General features: G+C 48.0%; 1 protein-coding gene across 1 annotated transcript in view; it reads left to right on the top strand.

Moving 5' to 3' along the window:
• Positions 1–13,809, top strand: part of SYT17 (synaptotagmin 17) — a 93,288-nt gene that overhangs the window by 35,962 nt on the left and 43,517 nt on the right. Inside the window, exons 7-8 of the mRNA XM_019512600.1 lie at positions 3,514–3,634; positions 4,420–4,575. Coding sequence (XP_019368145.1) covers positions 3,514–3,634; positions 4,420–4,575 — 277 coding nt within the window. The remainder of the gene's footprint in view (positions 1–3,513; positions 3,635–4,419; positions 4,576–13,809) is intronic.

The raw sequence follows: 13,809 nt of genomic DNA, 5'->3' as shown, positions 1-13,809 counted from the left end.
GCTCTGCTCCACTCCTAAAAGTGTTCCCGTGTTTAGAAATGGTGGTGGCAGTACTTGAACTAAAGCTCATTTGATGAGTTAGTCAAGCGTTCCCACCAACATTTTTAAGTGTGGTGATGTTCATCCCCTGAACAAGCCGTATGTGGCTCCGTCCCACTCCCTGCCTCAGTCCCAGGGTCCCATTCACTGCCCTGGCTGGGCAGCACCCTCAGCCCCTGCCCCTGCCCCACTCCCTCACTCACCGTGGGGGCCCTCAGTCTGCCCTCCTTGCATGTGTCTGCCCTCCTCCATGCCCCTTCCCCTCCACAAGCTGGCCTGCAAGGCACTGCACTCTATGCTATCTGGCTGCATTCCTGTAAATCATTTTATCAGATTGGTATTGGCCAATATGCATGGTGAATAACTGGCTATTGGCATCAGCCAAGAAAATCTCTATCAGTGCACTTTGTGTTAGATTTGTGTGATTTGTGTTAGAGTGCCAGCGTTTTGTCTGAATTCCTTAAGGTTAAAAACAAGAGGAGAAGGAACTTCCTGTTGTCGTCTTATTTAGGTAAAATAAAAATGATCTCTAATAACTTGGAAATTAAAGTTATAACAGGCTGTGATGGTTATGGTCACAGTAAAAGAATAATTTGCGTTCCATATTCTTGCATTTTCAATTTGATTTAGCTTCTACTTGATTCCACTGACCTGATGTACTCCAGCAAGGAGTTTGTCTCCTGGGCAAGCCCCATTGAAAACAGCTCAGGGTCTTCCCAAAAAGATGGTTCCTTGGCCACTCCAGGTGGCTGGTTAGGTCTGTGTGGAGGTACGGTGAATCTTCTTGAATAGGCTGTGGATGGAACCTGGCTTTATATCCAATCCCCCATTTTAACTCCTATTAAAAAAACAAAACAAAAAAACCTTGAAGGCTGTATCCCTTTTACAGATTAACCTTTTACCTTTCACTCTATGCATAAAGTTTGAGAGTGGACTTTCCTTCCTTCATAGCAGCTCTTCTGTGATCCTATGGGTTGCTGCTCCAAATACCCATTGGGATTAATGAGATGTCTGGAGGGAAACTTTCAGCTTTTTATTTTCCATGAATAAACTCCTGCTGATTTGAGAGGAAATATGCCATTAAGCTACTTCCCAACCCCAGACCAGCCACCCCGGTTCTTGGGTGGTGGAGCCTTGTCCCATTGTGGTTTATGTGTGGTCAGGGGACTGAGGCAAAGATTTTATGACCATTATTGATGGACACTGCTACCCCTGACTCATTTCCACTGTCTTTCACTCTCTCTTTGCTTGCACTAACAGATTGGAGAAGTGTGCGAGGGTAGCTGAAGAGGAATATCCCGCTGCCTGGCCATTTTTGTAGCTTCGCTCTAGCTATCTTTGGATGGAACCAGATAGTTGACTGAAAACCACAGGAAGTGGAAAAGAGTGCCTTGTCCAGTTGAAACTACAGCTTTATATTACATCTGAAGTGTAGCGCTTTCCTTACCCTATCACCTCTTCCCTTGTGTACTAAATGCATCCTTGTCCTGTAGTTCTGAGAAGTTAGTAGGAATAATGTAGAAGAGGAGATGCTGAGGGGCAGGAGCAAAATGACTTGACAGCAGAATTAACACCCATTTATTTTAAGGGGGGGGAGGAGGGAGTCAAAAAGCACCTTTATTTGAACCATCTCTGGCATACCTTGCTCCAGGTTGTGTGAGATCATAGTCACCTAGTTAAGAACAGAGGGGCAAGAGAGTAACATTGATGTTGCAGTTAATTCAGATATATCTGAGCAGCTGATGTGGTTTCCAGGTGTGAAAACCTTCTCATTTTGTTCTAATACTGCAGTTCAGTCTAGCTCAAGACTCAGAGCTACATCCCAGAGCAAAAATGATCATGTTTTGCCCAGTTTGTACATGACAGCTTAGAAATTGCCCCCAGTTTCTCTTGAATCCTACTTCAAATTCATTCAGGGCTCTGCCCAAGTTTACCTTGAATTTTACCCTGATTCTTGTACTTTGGTTGACTTGGCCATAATTCTAGGTTTTTTACAGGCTTTTTTTCACAAAGCTCTAACTACTTTTGCATCTATCGAAGCTTTTCATCTGTTTCTTACGTAGTCCTGGTGCTGTGGCTGCCATTACACACATTTACTGTTATGTAGTGATTGTAACAACCTCATATGTCTCATTCCTTGCTAAGACAAGCTACAAACATCAGATCTGAGTCTGAGCTTTTCCAGCATCTCTGTGGGAATTTGGGCACAAGCACAAGCTCATGTCTGGTTGTGAGCATAGGATAGTACTCTGGTTATTTCAGGTATCTGAGCTGCGGTGGTGAAATCTGTAATGATGTTCACTGGATATGTCTTGTCATATAACACAAGTAGAATAACAACATCAAGAAGTTTCAAAAGCAGCTCATATCATTTTATATTTAAAGTAGTCCTGTTTGTGGACTGGTTAGTAATACCAGCTCTCAGATTTTTTTTTTAAATTCGTGTTTCAAATACTATTTAGAAAAGGGGAAGGAAATAATGGACCAACAGGTAAGTTTTTGCAAAACTAAGTTCATGACAGTCTGTTGAAAAGCAAGGATACAGTTAAGCCTGACACTGCAATATTTGGATGTAACTGGGTAGGTTCTTAAATGAATGCCACCTCTGAATTTTTCCCTTTGTAGCCTCATGCTGCAAAGGAAATGTTATGATGTAAGAAGGCGTTGTCCTTTAAGCACCCCATGCCTGCCATCCCTATGACTGTCAGTGGCAGATCTGGAAGTGGCTCTGTTGCATATTTGAGCCTACATTTGTGGGAATGGTGAATTAAAGACATTGAATTAGGATCAAAATTGTGTGGACAAATTTCAAATGTAAGAAGGAGAAACTGCAGTTCTTGTGTGCCTGATTTGCAACAGTTTGGTGTTGGGAAATGATGGCAGTTTTAAAACGAGAGTTCATTGATTCCGGTCTGATTCAGGTCAGACCAAAGGGATGGTATCTGTGCCTTTCTCCTACTCAATGCAAGGCTCCAAACAGCTCTGGGGAAGGATCAAAACCGAATAGGCATTTTTACACGTGCTCTGGAGGTGGTGGTGGGGCGGGGGGACAGAGGGAGAGAGGGGTGCATTAATTAGAGCAGCTCCAAGAGCTGCTCCAATTAAAGCCCCCACAGCACTTCATGTGTCAGCGTCCCCGTGCTTCAAAATGGCAGCAGGGGTGCCTTAACTAAAGGTCATTCAAATTTTAGTTAAAGCACCCCCGCCACCATTTTGAAGCATGGGGACACTGATACATGAGATATGGAGACTGGCTCAAGCATGCTAATTAGCATGCTCCAGCAGACTCAATTAATTGAGTTTCCTCTGACATACTATAATTACAGCACGTCGGAGCTGGCTCCTTGCACGTGTACAGGCACCCAATGTGATTTTAGATATTTCTGAGACATTTAGCAGCTACTTTGTCTGTCTTTGCCTGCCTTTCCCTCTTAGTTTCCAGTTGTGTGTATTTCTGTTTCCTTCTTCCTGTAGAATGAAGTTGAACTGGGGGAGCTGCTGCTATCATTAAACTACCTACCCAGTGCAGGAAGACTGAACGTAGACATTATTAGAGCAAAACAGCTTCTTCAGACAGATATGAGCCAAGGTTCAGGTAAAGAGCAGTGTATTTCTCAAATTACTGTGTGTGTGTGTTAAATTATCCCATATACTTGGGCTCCAGTTTTTTTATGCTCCCTTATAGATTTGGACACCTAACTCATTAATACAGTGGCTTTGGAAAGTTCTAATGAGTCGGGGAGTTTTTTTTTCTTTCACGGGCATGTATATCAAAATCTGTGGGCCTGAACAGGGAATTGGGAACCAGGTTTTTCTAAATCATAGATCCTGTACCAGCTTTTGTGGCCTAGGACTCTTTATTAATGTTTGCCTGCCCTTTAGATGCAAAGTACTACATGAATGTTAAATATAAAAGTTATTTAATTTTGCAAAGGCTGTGCTGTGTGATATTTGGCAGTGACCACTCACCCATCCCTTGCTTTTTTGTCAATATAGATAAAGCCAGTTCAATCATTCTGGCAGCTGGTAATTACTCCCCACCCCTGCAAAATATCTCCTTGTCTCCAGCTGCCGCTGTAACCAGAATGTTAGCATCTGTTGTTGAGAGCAACATACTTGGCCTCTGTGAGGGCCTCCATTATTTGTGCTCCAGGCAGCATCAGTGGGGAACATTTTGAAACCTGCTGTTTGGGACTCGTATATCTCCACTGCAAGTTACCTGGTGCCTGGCATAATAACAGCCTAAATTACTCACTAATGCCATTTTTTTGCATGATGCCGCTCCCCATATCTTTGACTCTGACTGTTCAGAATTGTATGAGATAGGAATATTGACCAACTGCACTTGTAAAGCTGGAACTGTGTTTATGTTTCTGTCAGATCCCTTTGTGAAAATTCAGCTGGTCCATGGATTAAAGTTAGCAAAAACCAAGAAAACTTCTTGCATGAAGGGTACAATAGATCCCTTCTACAATGAATCCTTCAGTTTCAAGGTGCCACAAGAAGAATTGGAAAGCGCCAGCCTAGTATTCACAGGTAAAATGTTTCCTTGCTATTAGTGTGACATTATGTTGGCTGTGCCAGAAGTGATCACATCAGCCATCCTAGGTATGCAGTGTATCCCACGCAGGGTGACCTCTTTCTCAGAAGCTGTCATTTAGGGCACAACCAACTCTGGCATCTTTAGATGAACTTTAATTAGCATTGCACTCATCAGCTCAAAACATTCTTCTAGTGTTGCTACCTGCAGAATGGCATTGTTTAGTGACACACCTTGTCAGATCGACTCTTAATTGGTGTCACTTGGAAGGCGCATGTGTGGAGGGAAGTAGTGCTGAACTCTTCCATACCCACTGGCCTGGTTTGAAGTCAAAGCTCTGTGCAAGAGAGGCATAAAGGAAGGAGCATCTGATGATACCAACACCCAGACCTTAGAAAAATGCTTGCTGTGGTACCCCACCAAATTTTTACTTGGAGAATTATACAGATATCTTGCGTTAGTCCATGTTCTTGTGCTAGTCCATGGCACCACTGTTCTGTTTGGTTTGCTCATGCCTACGTGCTTCAGAGGGCTGGTATTAGTTACTGATGTGTGAACAGAACTGCTGAGGTTTATAGTTTAGTCTTTGCTCTTTCTTGTTTCCTGAAAAGTTATGATGGGCCTAGAGCAAAACACCTGCTCTGAACACCCATAAGAGCTTCTGGAACTGTTCAGGTGTTTGGATCCAGGTGGGAATCTTCTAGTGCTGTAGAGAAGAAATAGCAGCAGGAAGAAGAGAAAATGAGTGAATGGTGAGGGTGGTGGGTGTTCTTTGCATTCCTGAATCTGCTATTTTCTTATGTGAGGTATGAAAACATTCAACAGGCACCAACACTGCAGAAAGATTTCTTGGAGCTGGATGGGATAATCTAGCATTTGAAATGAAGATGCCTAGTCTACTCTGTAGCTCACATGGGTAGTAGCACTGGTGCAGATTCATTATTGCTGATAAGCATTTAGGAAGCGCACCTGCATAGCTGGAGGCTGCAGCTTTCTTTTTAGTTGCATCACACCATGTGGCATTGGTGGTGGCAGTACATGTGTAGTAGTACTGCTCTTAACTGGAGAATCTGCTCTTGTTTTCTATTGTAGTAAAAAAGATGAATGTTAAATTGGGGTTTTCATGGTATTCCAGACTTTGCTTGTTGGCTGAGATGGCCAACTAAAAAGTCTCTTGTGGTGCCTTTGCAATAAGGGTTTCTATTTGCTAAAGGCAGCTGGGTCACTGATGTGATACTGGATGGCAGGACTTTTGCTGGCCTAACCTGGCTTGCAGCTGGTGACCTAAAAGTGGAAGGCTGCTAGCTTCTCAGTACCACACTGAGTAGGCTAATCTCCCCATTCTTGCAAGTGGGGCTCTGAATTTTGAACAATATTTTTGCGCGCAAGCCAGAGTTACCTCAGGTTGCAGAGAGATCTTTTTGTGTGTCACTGCAGTGCATGCTTTCATTCCCTTAGGAAGAAAGCACAACATTCAAGAATAGAGAAAGTTTCCACCAGACATTATTTGGTATCTTTCTGTTTCTACTGTTGTTGATACTTTCATTTCCACTTCTTAGTGCCTTGCTCAGATGCATTCAGAGCCACACGGTGCTCTCGTTTGAATTGTGCTGGTGCAGTTTCATTGAAGAGCAGAATTTATCCCCAGCCAGGGGAAGTGCTATATGTTGAATTAATTTTGTAAATGGAGACCAGGTCTGTGCTAAATGTTTTTAATAGAAATAGAGTGCAGTTATCCCTAGCTCACACAAGCATAGTCTCTCATCATAGCTCCACATATATAGGAATTGCTGCATACAGTGGATTGCTTTCTTTAGGGCTGACACTATAATCTCTTCTCCCTCCCTGCCCTTTTTGACACCTTATTTCCCTTGAGGAGCAGGCACAATCTCTATACTTGGGGCCTACTCCAAGCGCAGTTTCACAATTTTAACAGAAACTGTGAAAAAAAGGTGGCTTCCACAATCACTGTGAAAAATGGCATTGCCCACGATTTTGTGTGGAATCTCCCTCTCCATAAAATAAAATGTTACTGGAATATGGAGAAAGGATGGCAATCCCTGCAGCCACAGAGCACGTGGTTTTAGAAAGAGCTACTGAGAGGCTGAGCTAGTGCAGGTGACTCAGGCAAGGTGCCAGTCAGGAAAGCAAAAGGGTTTCAGTGCCATTTTTCAAGAAGCCAGATGTAATGCTGCAGTCTGAAGATGAGTGATTGAACTGTCAACCAATCAGTGACGTGGGGTGGGGTCACCAGAGCCCCTTGACCAATCAGCAGTGAGGGGTGTAGATCGGAAAAAGCCCAGAGGCTACAGCTGTGGTGTGCTTTTGTGCAGCCTTGCAGAGGCAAAGAGGTTTCATGAGCCTTTTTGGCAAGCCAGGCTCATGGTGGAGTTTATGCTTCCCTGATGGAAAGACAGAGGGTGATTTTGTTTGTTTGTTTGTTTTGTTTTTTGCAACAGTCCAGCAGTAGTTCTCAGCCTTTAAAGCCAGCACCTGAAAGAAAATATTCTAGAGGTTTTCATTTCTTACATGGCAGAAACAGATGTTAGAGTCTGTACAGGATGCTGAAATTCAATCCATTAGCTTGTTTCCAAACATATCATAACAAAAGTGATGCTGATCAGCAATTTAAATCTTGCCCTTCATGCACAGAAATTTCCTCAGTAGAAAGTCTATAATTAATCACTGCTTTGCATGCACACCTTTACACATGAAAGAGTGCATTCAAAATGATGATTGAAGATTCCAGGAAGAACTTCTGGTGATCTCTCTGCAGAAGTGAATGACTGTTTTTACCTACAAAATATCAGCTCCCTGTGATCAGGGGCAATAGGTGAAAATGAAACTGGTGTCAGGTGGTTGGATGTCTCATCTTTATCACAGATAAAGACTTCGTAAAGCAAGTTACTCAGATTCATAAGAATAGACTACTGGCAAGAGTTTTTGTGGTATCTTTTATTGGACCAACTGTTTAGTTCAGAGAGCTGCTAGACAAGATTTTGGGCGTACGGTGCTCTTTCTTAGATACAAGAAAATCAGACACGGGGTGCATTTACACGTTCATTAATGTGCTGTAATTCTGGAGCATTAAGTTTAGTACCTGTAATTACAGGTACTAAATGCTCTGTAATTGGCGCTACTGAGCATTAGTGCCAGCACACACTTTTTTGTGACGCTAATGTGCACTAGACTAATTCTTCTGCACATTGGAACGGGTTTTTTCTGCTGCACTAATGTGCAGTAGAATTAGTGTACTGCGCCTTTCATGTCTTGTGCAAATGTGCCCAGGTTGAACTAAATAGCAGAGAAAGGACTCCATGCAAATGTAGACAGTCTGCTGTTTCTGTCTCTTTCTTTAGACTCTTAGGGCATGTCTACATGTAAAATAAGTGCGACTAAATTTAATGTGCATTAAGTGATTTTTGGCAGGTGTCTACACGTGCAGAGACTTGGCACTAAAGTTAGTCCCAAATCCCTTCAGTGCTGCCATATCCTCCTGTGGCCTCTGGAGAAGCTCCAGCCTTCAGCCACATGGTTGGCAGCACTTTGCAGCTGCGTTGAAGCCAGAGACAGCTGTCAGCACCTGGCAGCCATCTTGGAAGTTCTGATCACTAGACATCCCCTTCCCTGCACTGGGTATGCGGCTCAAGGCAGGGGTAGCATGCACCAGTTCCCTTCCTACCCACTGTGCCTGCTCATGCCCCTGCTAGTGGTGCCAAGTGCCCTGCTGATTCAGCCCAGCCCCTGTCAGCGATGACCAGTGCCCTGTGCTGCTGCTGGCCCTGCTGGCCCCAGCAGGGCCCTTCTCTCCCCACCCAGGACAGCTGTTCACCTGCCAGCAGGGGCCAGGGAACTGGCTGCAGGAGGTCCTGCCTAACCCACCCTGTACGCCCTGCTCCAGCCCACCTTCCTCGCCGTCCACACACTCCCTACCCCCTACTCACCCGTAGCACTATTCTCAGGACATGCACATGGGTGAAACAAAAAACTTCATTGCCCTCACAACCCTCAGCCCCATCCCTCCCCCTCAACAAACAATGCCCCTCCGCCACCCTCCCCACACACCAACAATAAAAAACCCACTTACATGAGGCAAACTATATACAGGAGACAAACTATTTTAGGGGTGCACTGATAAAAAATTTTGGGGGGCTGATACTGATAGCCAATTTTTAAGGAGACATACTGATCTAATACTGATCTGATATTCGATACTAGCCTGGCAACTTGAAGGGCAGTGTCCAGCTGGTAAGTCTGTTGTGGTGGAAGGGAAGGGGGAAAGGAAAGGGCATGGGCGGGGCAGATCGAGGCCCCCATAGTGAGGGAGGGAGTGGGCCTGGGACAGGCACTGCACAGCCAGGGCAGGGTGGGCATGGGACAGAGCTGCAGCGCATCCAGGAGGCATGAGGAGTGGCTCCTGCTGCTGCTCGTACCCTGGGAGACATGGGGGCCATGTGCCCCCTGGATCTGTGTGGGGCGGGCTACGGCTGCAGGCTGGGGCTGGGGCTATGCAGGGCTCTTCCTAGTGGGCATTGGGCCAGGCTGTGCTCAGGGTGGGTGGTGGCGGCACTGGCATTGGGCTACAAGGGTGGGGGGTGCTCCAGCCACCCCAAAATTTGCTAAATTATAGGCCACATCAGGCCAATTTCTGATTCAGTCAATTTTCTTTATATTGATGCCAATCTGATATTGAATCGATATATCAGTGCACCTCTAAAATATATGTATGGGACAAACTATATACATATTGAAAACTGCTTGCAATATTTTTGGCTAGTCAAGCCTCAGGGGGTGGGCTGTGGGGGAGTCCTACAGGGCAGAGCCCTGGAGCAGGTGCCCAGCACCCCAGCCCCTCGATGTTCCCCCATTGGTCTGGGGGCCTTGGCGAGCCCAGCAACTGGTGGTCTTATGTGGGGCTGGGTCTTTGGCTGTGTGGTGCAGGGGAGAGCAGTGGGGCCAGGCCCAGGTGGATAGTGGCAGGTCCTGGGTGGGGGCCAGGCCAGGGGGTCTGGTAGGCTGGAGGCACCAAAGGACCTCCTTCTGGGGCCAGGTGGGCTGGGGGCCTGCTGTGGGGCAGGCAGAACTCAGGGGCCCTGTGGGGTCATGGGGAGGAGCCAGGCAGCAGGGGACATGTATGTGGCTGCTAGGGCCAGGAGGGTCTCCATGGCTTGGTGGTTGGTGTCCCCCTGCTGCTGGAGCTGCTCCAGGAATTCTCACTCCAGGGCCTCCATGCAGGCCCATTGGTTCCTTTACGCCCAGTCCCATACCCCCACCTGCCAGGCCAGCTCCTGTGCCTGCTCCTGCACATCCCATGCCTCACACTCCTCCGCCCCTGCCATCAGCTGCTGGAACAGCAGGGTCCAGTCCCTTGTGTGCTGCTGGCTCATCCGGACCGCTCCAGCGGTGGGTAGCAGTGACCTGAGGCAGCATCCCCCTTGGGGCTGGTGGGCTCTCCCCCACTCCAGATGTTGGACCTGCGGAAGCAAGAGACTGAAGCCTTTTGTGAGAGTTTGCAGCATTTCAGAGATAAGATGCTCTGCATTAGGGGCCATGTGTTGCCCAGCCTCAGATCAGGGGTGGCCATGCACAGGTGCCCAGGGACTATGGTAAGTTTGCTGGGCAGGCTTGGGCCCTGGCAGCTGCCAGCTGAGCCCTCTATCCCCCCTTGCTGCCCTGGGACTGGTGACCTGCTGGGTGTTGGCTGCAGGCAGCCTGCCTCTCCCACCCCTTTCCCAGAGTGGGCCAGGCAAGGCTGCTGGCAGCACCTGCTGCTGTGGTTCTAGACCCTGTTCCCTCTTCACCCCTGCAGGCCAAATGCTATGCTGTGCTGCTGACCAGCTCATGGCATCTGGGCTCAGGGCATGTGGGGCTCCCAGACAATTAGGGCAAGGGTCTGGCTGCAACCTTGCTCTCCCCATAGGGGGCCTCTCCAGGGAGGTGCCCTGGGGCCTGCCCTCCCTTCCCTGCCATTGCTGCTGTATCCCAAGTGTGCCCCATGGATGCACGATGAGCTGTTTGTGCAGACTGAGAGGTGCCCAAGCCAGTACTCCCTACTGCTGCTAATCCTTCTGGTGCCCCAGGAACACCTGCACTCCTGGTTCAGGACCCTGAGTGAGGATGACATGAGGGGTAAGCCTGAGCTGTCCCGCAATTTTCGCTGCCAACTGGAGGGCTACCTTTTGCAGGACTACACATCCCTGTCCCCTGCTGCCGAGGAGGATATCACTGCCAGCATCACTGCCTTCCTTGGTGTGACAGGCTTGTGCCAACCCAGCTGTGGGGACACAGGATGCTCAGTAAAGTTCTGAACTGTGTCCTGCCTGTGTGCTGGGTGAGGGGGGACAGGTCCAGGGGACTGTGGGCGAGTCAGGCTGGGAGTGGGGGCAGGGACTGGGGGGGCTCTCCCCAGTGCAGGACTTTACCATGTATCTGGGGCTGGCGAGGCTGATGGCTTGGCATGGGCCTCCCCTTCAGCAATGGTGTCAGGCTGTGCCCACTTTCCATGCCCCATGGTGTGTGGTAGGCTGGAGCCTGGCCAGGGACTCCCCCCCAGGGGGGAACTGGTGGTGCTGGTGGCTGGCAGTGATGTGGCTGGCTGCTCCTTGTGCCAGGGTCTGTGGCTGCACTGAGGGTGAGGCAGCCGCTGGGCAAGGCTCCATGAGCTGCCAATTGATGCAGCAGCTGGGGAGGATGGGGCAGGGTGCTCAAGGCCCGAGGTTCCCTCCTCTGGTCACATGTCACTGGAGTCTTTGGGGCAGGGCAGGAACTTGGGCAGGCTGCCCCTGCTAGTGGTACTCGCAGAGGTGCAGCCGGTCTCCTGGGGCACCAAAACATGGGTCAGCTCCTGCATAAAGAGTATGGACTTTTGGGTATGACTGGACCAACTATTGAAGTCAGTCATGACCATCCACTGCAAGACCTTGAACTTTACATAGCACTGCCACACCAACTGAGAGCATCCTCGCTCCTCCATCCTGCCTGACAGGGTCTCGTAAATGTGGGCTTTCGAGCTCCCACCCCATGTGAACTGTCTTTGCACATCAGCACAGACCCAGAGCACCGTGAGGTTGTGTACCTCCTCCCAGGTCCAGTTGGAGTTCCTGGTAGTTGGCATGGGTCTGCGTGTGTGGGCGGGGCTCAGGCTCAACAGGAAGGAGGATGATGACATGGTTGTCCCCTGCCAGCTCTCTGGGCTTCCATGTGGCTGTCCCTGTGTGGCCTACTCTGGACAGGGCCAAGACCTGCATGGCAGAGGCACTTCACTACAGGACCTGCAAGCACAGTGGGGGTGAGCAGCAGCATGGACAGCCAGGCACAGACAGCCAGGCAGCAGTCTTGGGGGGATCTCAGGACTGGGCAAGGGGTGTAGCAAGCTGCAGCCCTTTCCAACACTCACCTGTGGCCAAGCAGCAGCTCTGGAAGAGGACAGGACACTCAGAGACAGCCAGGGGCCTGTCCAGGGGAGCATATGGGGTCTGCTGGGCTCCTGGGGAGTGAACAGGCTCCAGGCTCCTGTGCAGTGCGCCCCAGGGCATAAAATAGCTGCAGGCTTTTATAGCCTTCAGCTAGGGGCTGCCAGAGACCAGCCCAGCCCTGGGGGAGAAAGCAGCCAGCCAGGAGCCCTGGAGCTGGGCTCAGGCCAATCTCCTAGTAGCTGGTCAGACCCGACGCTAAAGTTAGGGCCATGTTGATTCTACACTTGCGTTAATCCACTTTAACTAATTGCACCTAAATTTGATACGTGCATTTGCAGGTATCAGATTAGGCATGATCAACCTAAATTTTCCATTTTTAATGCGCATTAAAGGTGCGTATGTGTAGACATGTACCCTTAATGTGCATGAAATTAAGTTAATGCACATGAATGCGTCTCATGTAGTTGCACCCCTAGAGGGTCTATGCCCTGAAAAATTCACATTCTCCGCAGATGAGACAGAGGGTGATGGGGAAACAGGTGAAGAGGGGTAAAGTGGCTTGCCTGAGGTTACACAATTCAGTAAACAGAACTGGGATAAAAGGACAGGTCTTCTGATTGCCATCTCAGTGTTCTCGGCACACTAGACTGCACAGTCTTCTTAGGACACTACTCCTAAGATGTCTCATAATTAATCCTGTATGGCCACATAGGAACAGGTGGAGAACGGACATCCAGAAGCAATGTCCTGGAAATAGTTTCATGTTATTTGAACACGTGTGCTTCTAACAGAATAAATAAGGTGTGCCTGCCTAAGCCTTGGGTGCATTTTCGTGTTGGGTGGGGAATGATTCCCTACTTAGGGGTTTTCTGGCTCACTCAGGTTGTGTGTGACTTGACCAGTTAGTGTGTGTTTTGGGCTCCGCAGAGGAAAGATGATAAAGAGGTGTACATTCCTGGCAGAGCTGAATTGTGTAAAGCATCAACCACATCCTTTGGTGGTTTTGCCTCTAAGCCCAAGAGGGGTGAAAACCTCCTACTTTAGGGTTTGCTTTTTGTATCCTTGGCATCCGTTAAGTCAGTTAATTAAATTTTCTGATGAGTCAAGCTCCAATTAAAAAGGCAAGTGATCATGCTAGGAATGTTGGTTGGTGTACCATGAATGTAAAAGCAGCCATGCCAGCCAGAAGCTAGATCATCTTTAGTAATTTATGAGAGACCTTTTTTGTGGCTGGTTTTTGGATCAGATTTATAGCTGTCTAAAGTTGGCAGGACTTCATGGAAGCCGGCAGAGGAACACAGCTTATATCAACCAAGTATTTTGGTCTTGTCTGTGTAGTTGGTAACAAAATCAGGAGGATCTGTTTCAACTTAGACAAAATAAAAATTTTACATGGGCTTGAGCTGATTACATTATTCTCAGTGGAGTGGAGACTGCATGTACACACATGCGCGCGCACGCACATGCACGCATGCACACACTTGTAATGAGAACAAGGTTTCCCTTCATGCAAGGTTTTTATTTCTGCTCTGTTCCCCACCCCCTCTACAATATGCTGGACCTTGTTGTGCTTGGACTACCAATGTGGATGGCAAAGCACATATTTGGAATTGCCTATTACACAGATGTGCCCCAAGTTTTAATTTTGTCATAGCCAACTCAGCTTGTCATCCTTGCAAGATAAATTATATACATCTATACATCCTTGTATAGATAAATTGAACTTGGGTCACAGTGCTGGGCATGTTTTGGATCCTGTAAGCTGAACTCCTGTTTGCTTGCTGTGGATGCTAGAGAGCTCACAGTGCCATGTAT

Source organism: Gavialis gangeticus, unplaced genomic scaffold (genome assembly GCF_001723915.1).
Source record: "Gavialis gangeticus isolate Ggan-Ray unplaced genomic scaffold, GavGan_comp1, whole genome shotgun sequence".
NCBI classification, from domain to species: Eukaryota; Metazoa; Chordata; order Crocodylia; family Gavialidae; genus Gavialis; species Gavialis gangeticus.
The sequence above is the reverse complement of the archived record's forward strand: the minus strand, read 5'-3'. Positions and strand labels throughout refer to the sequence as shown.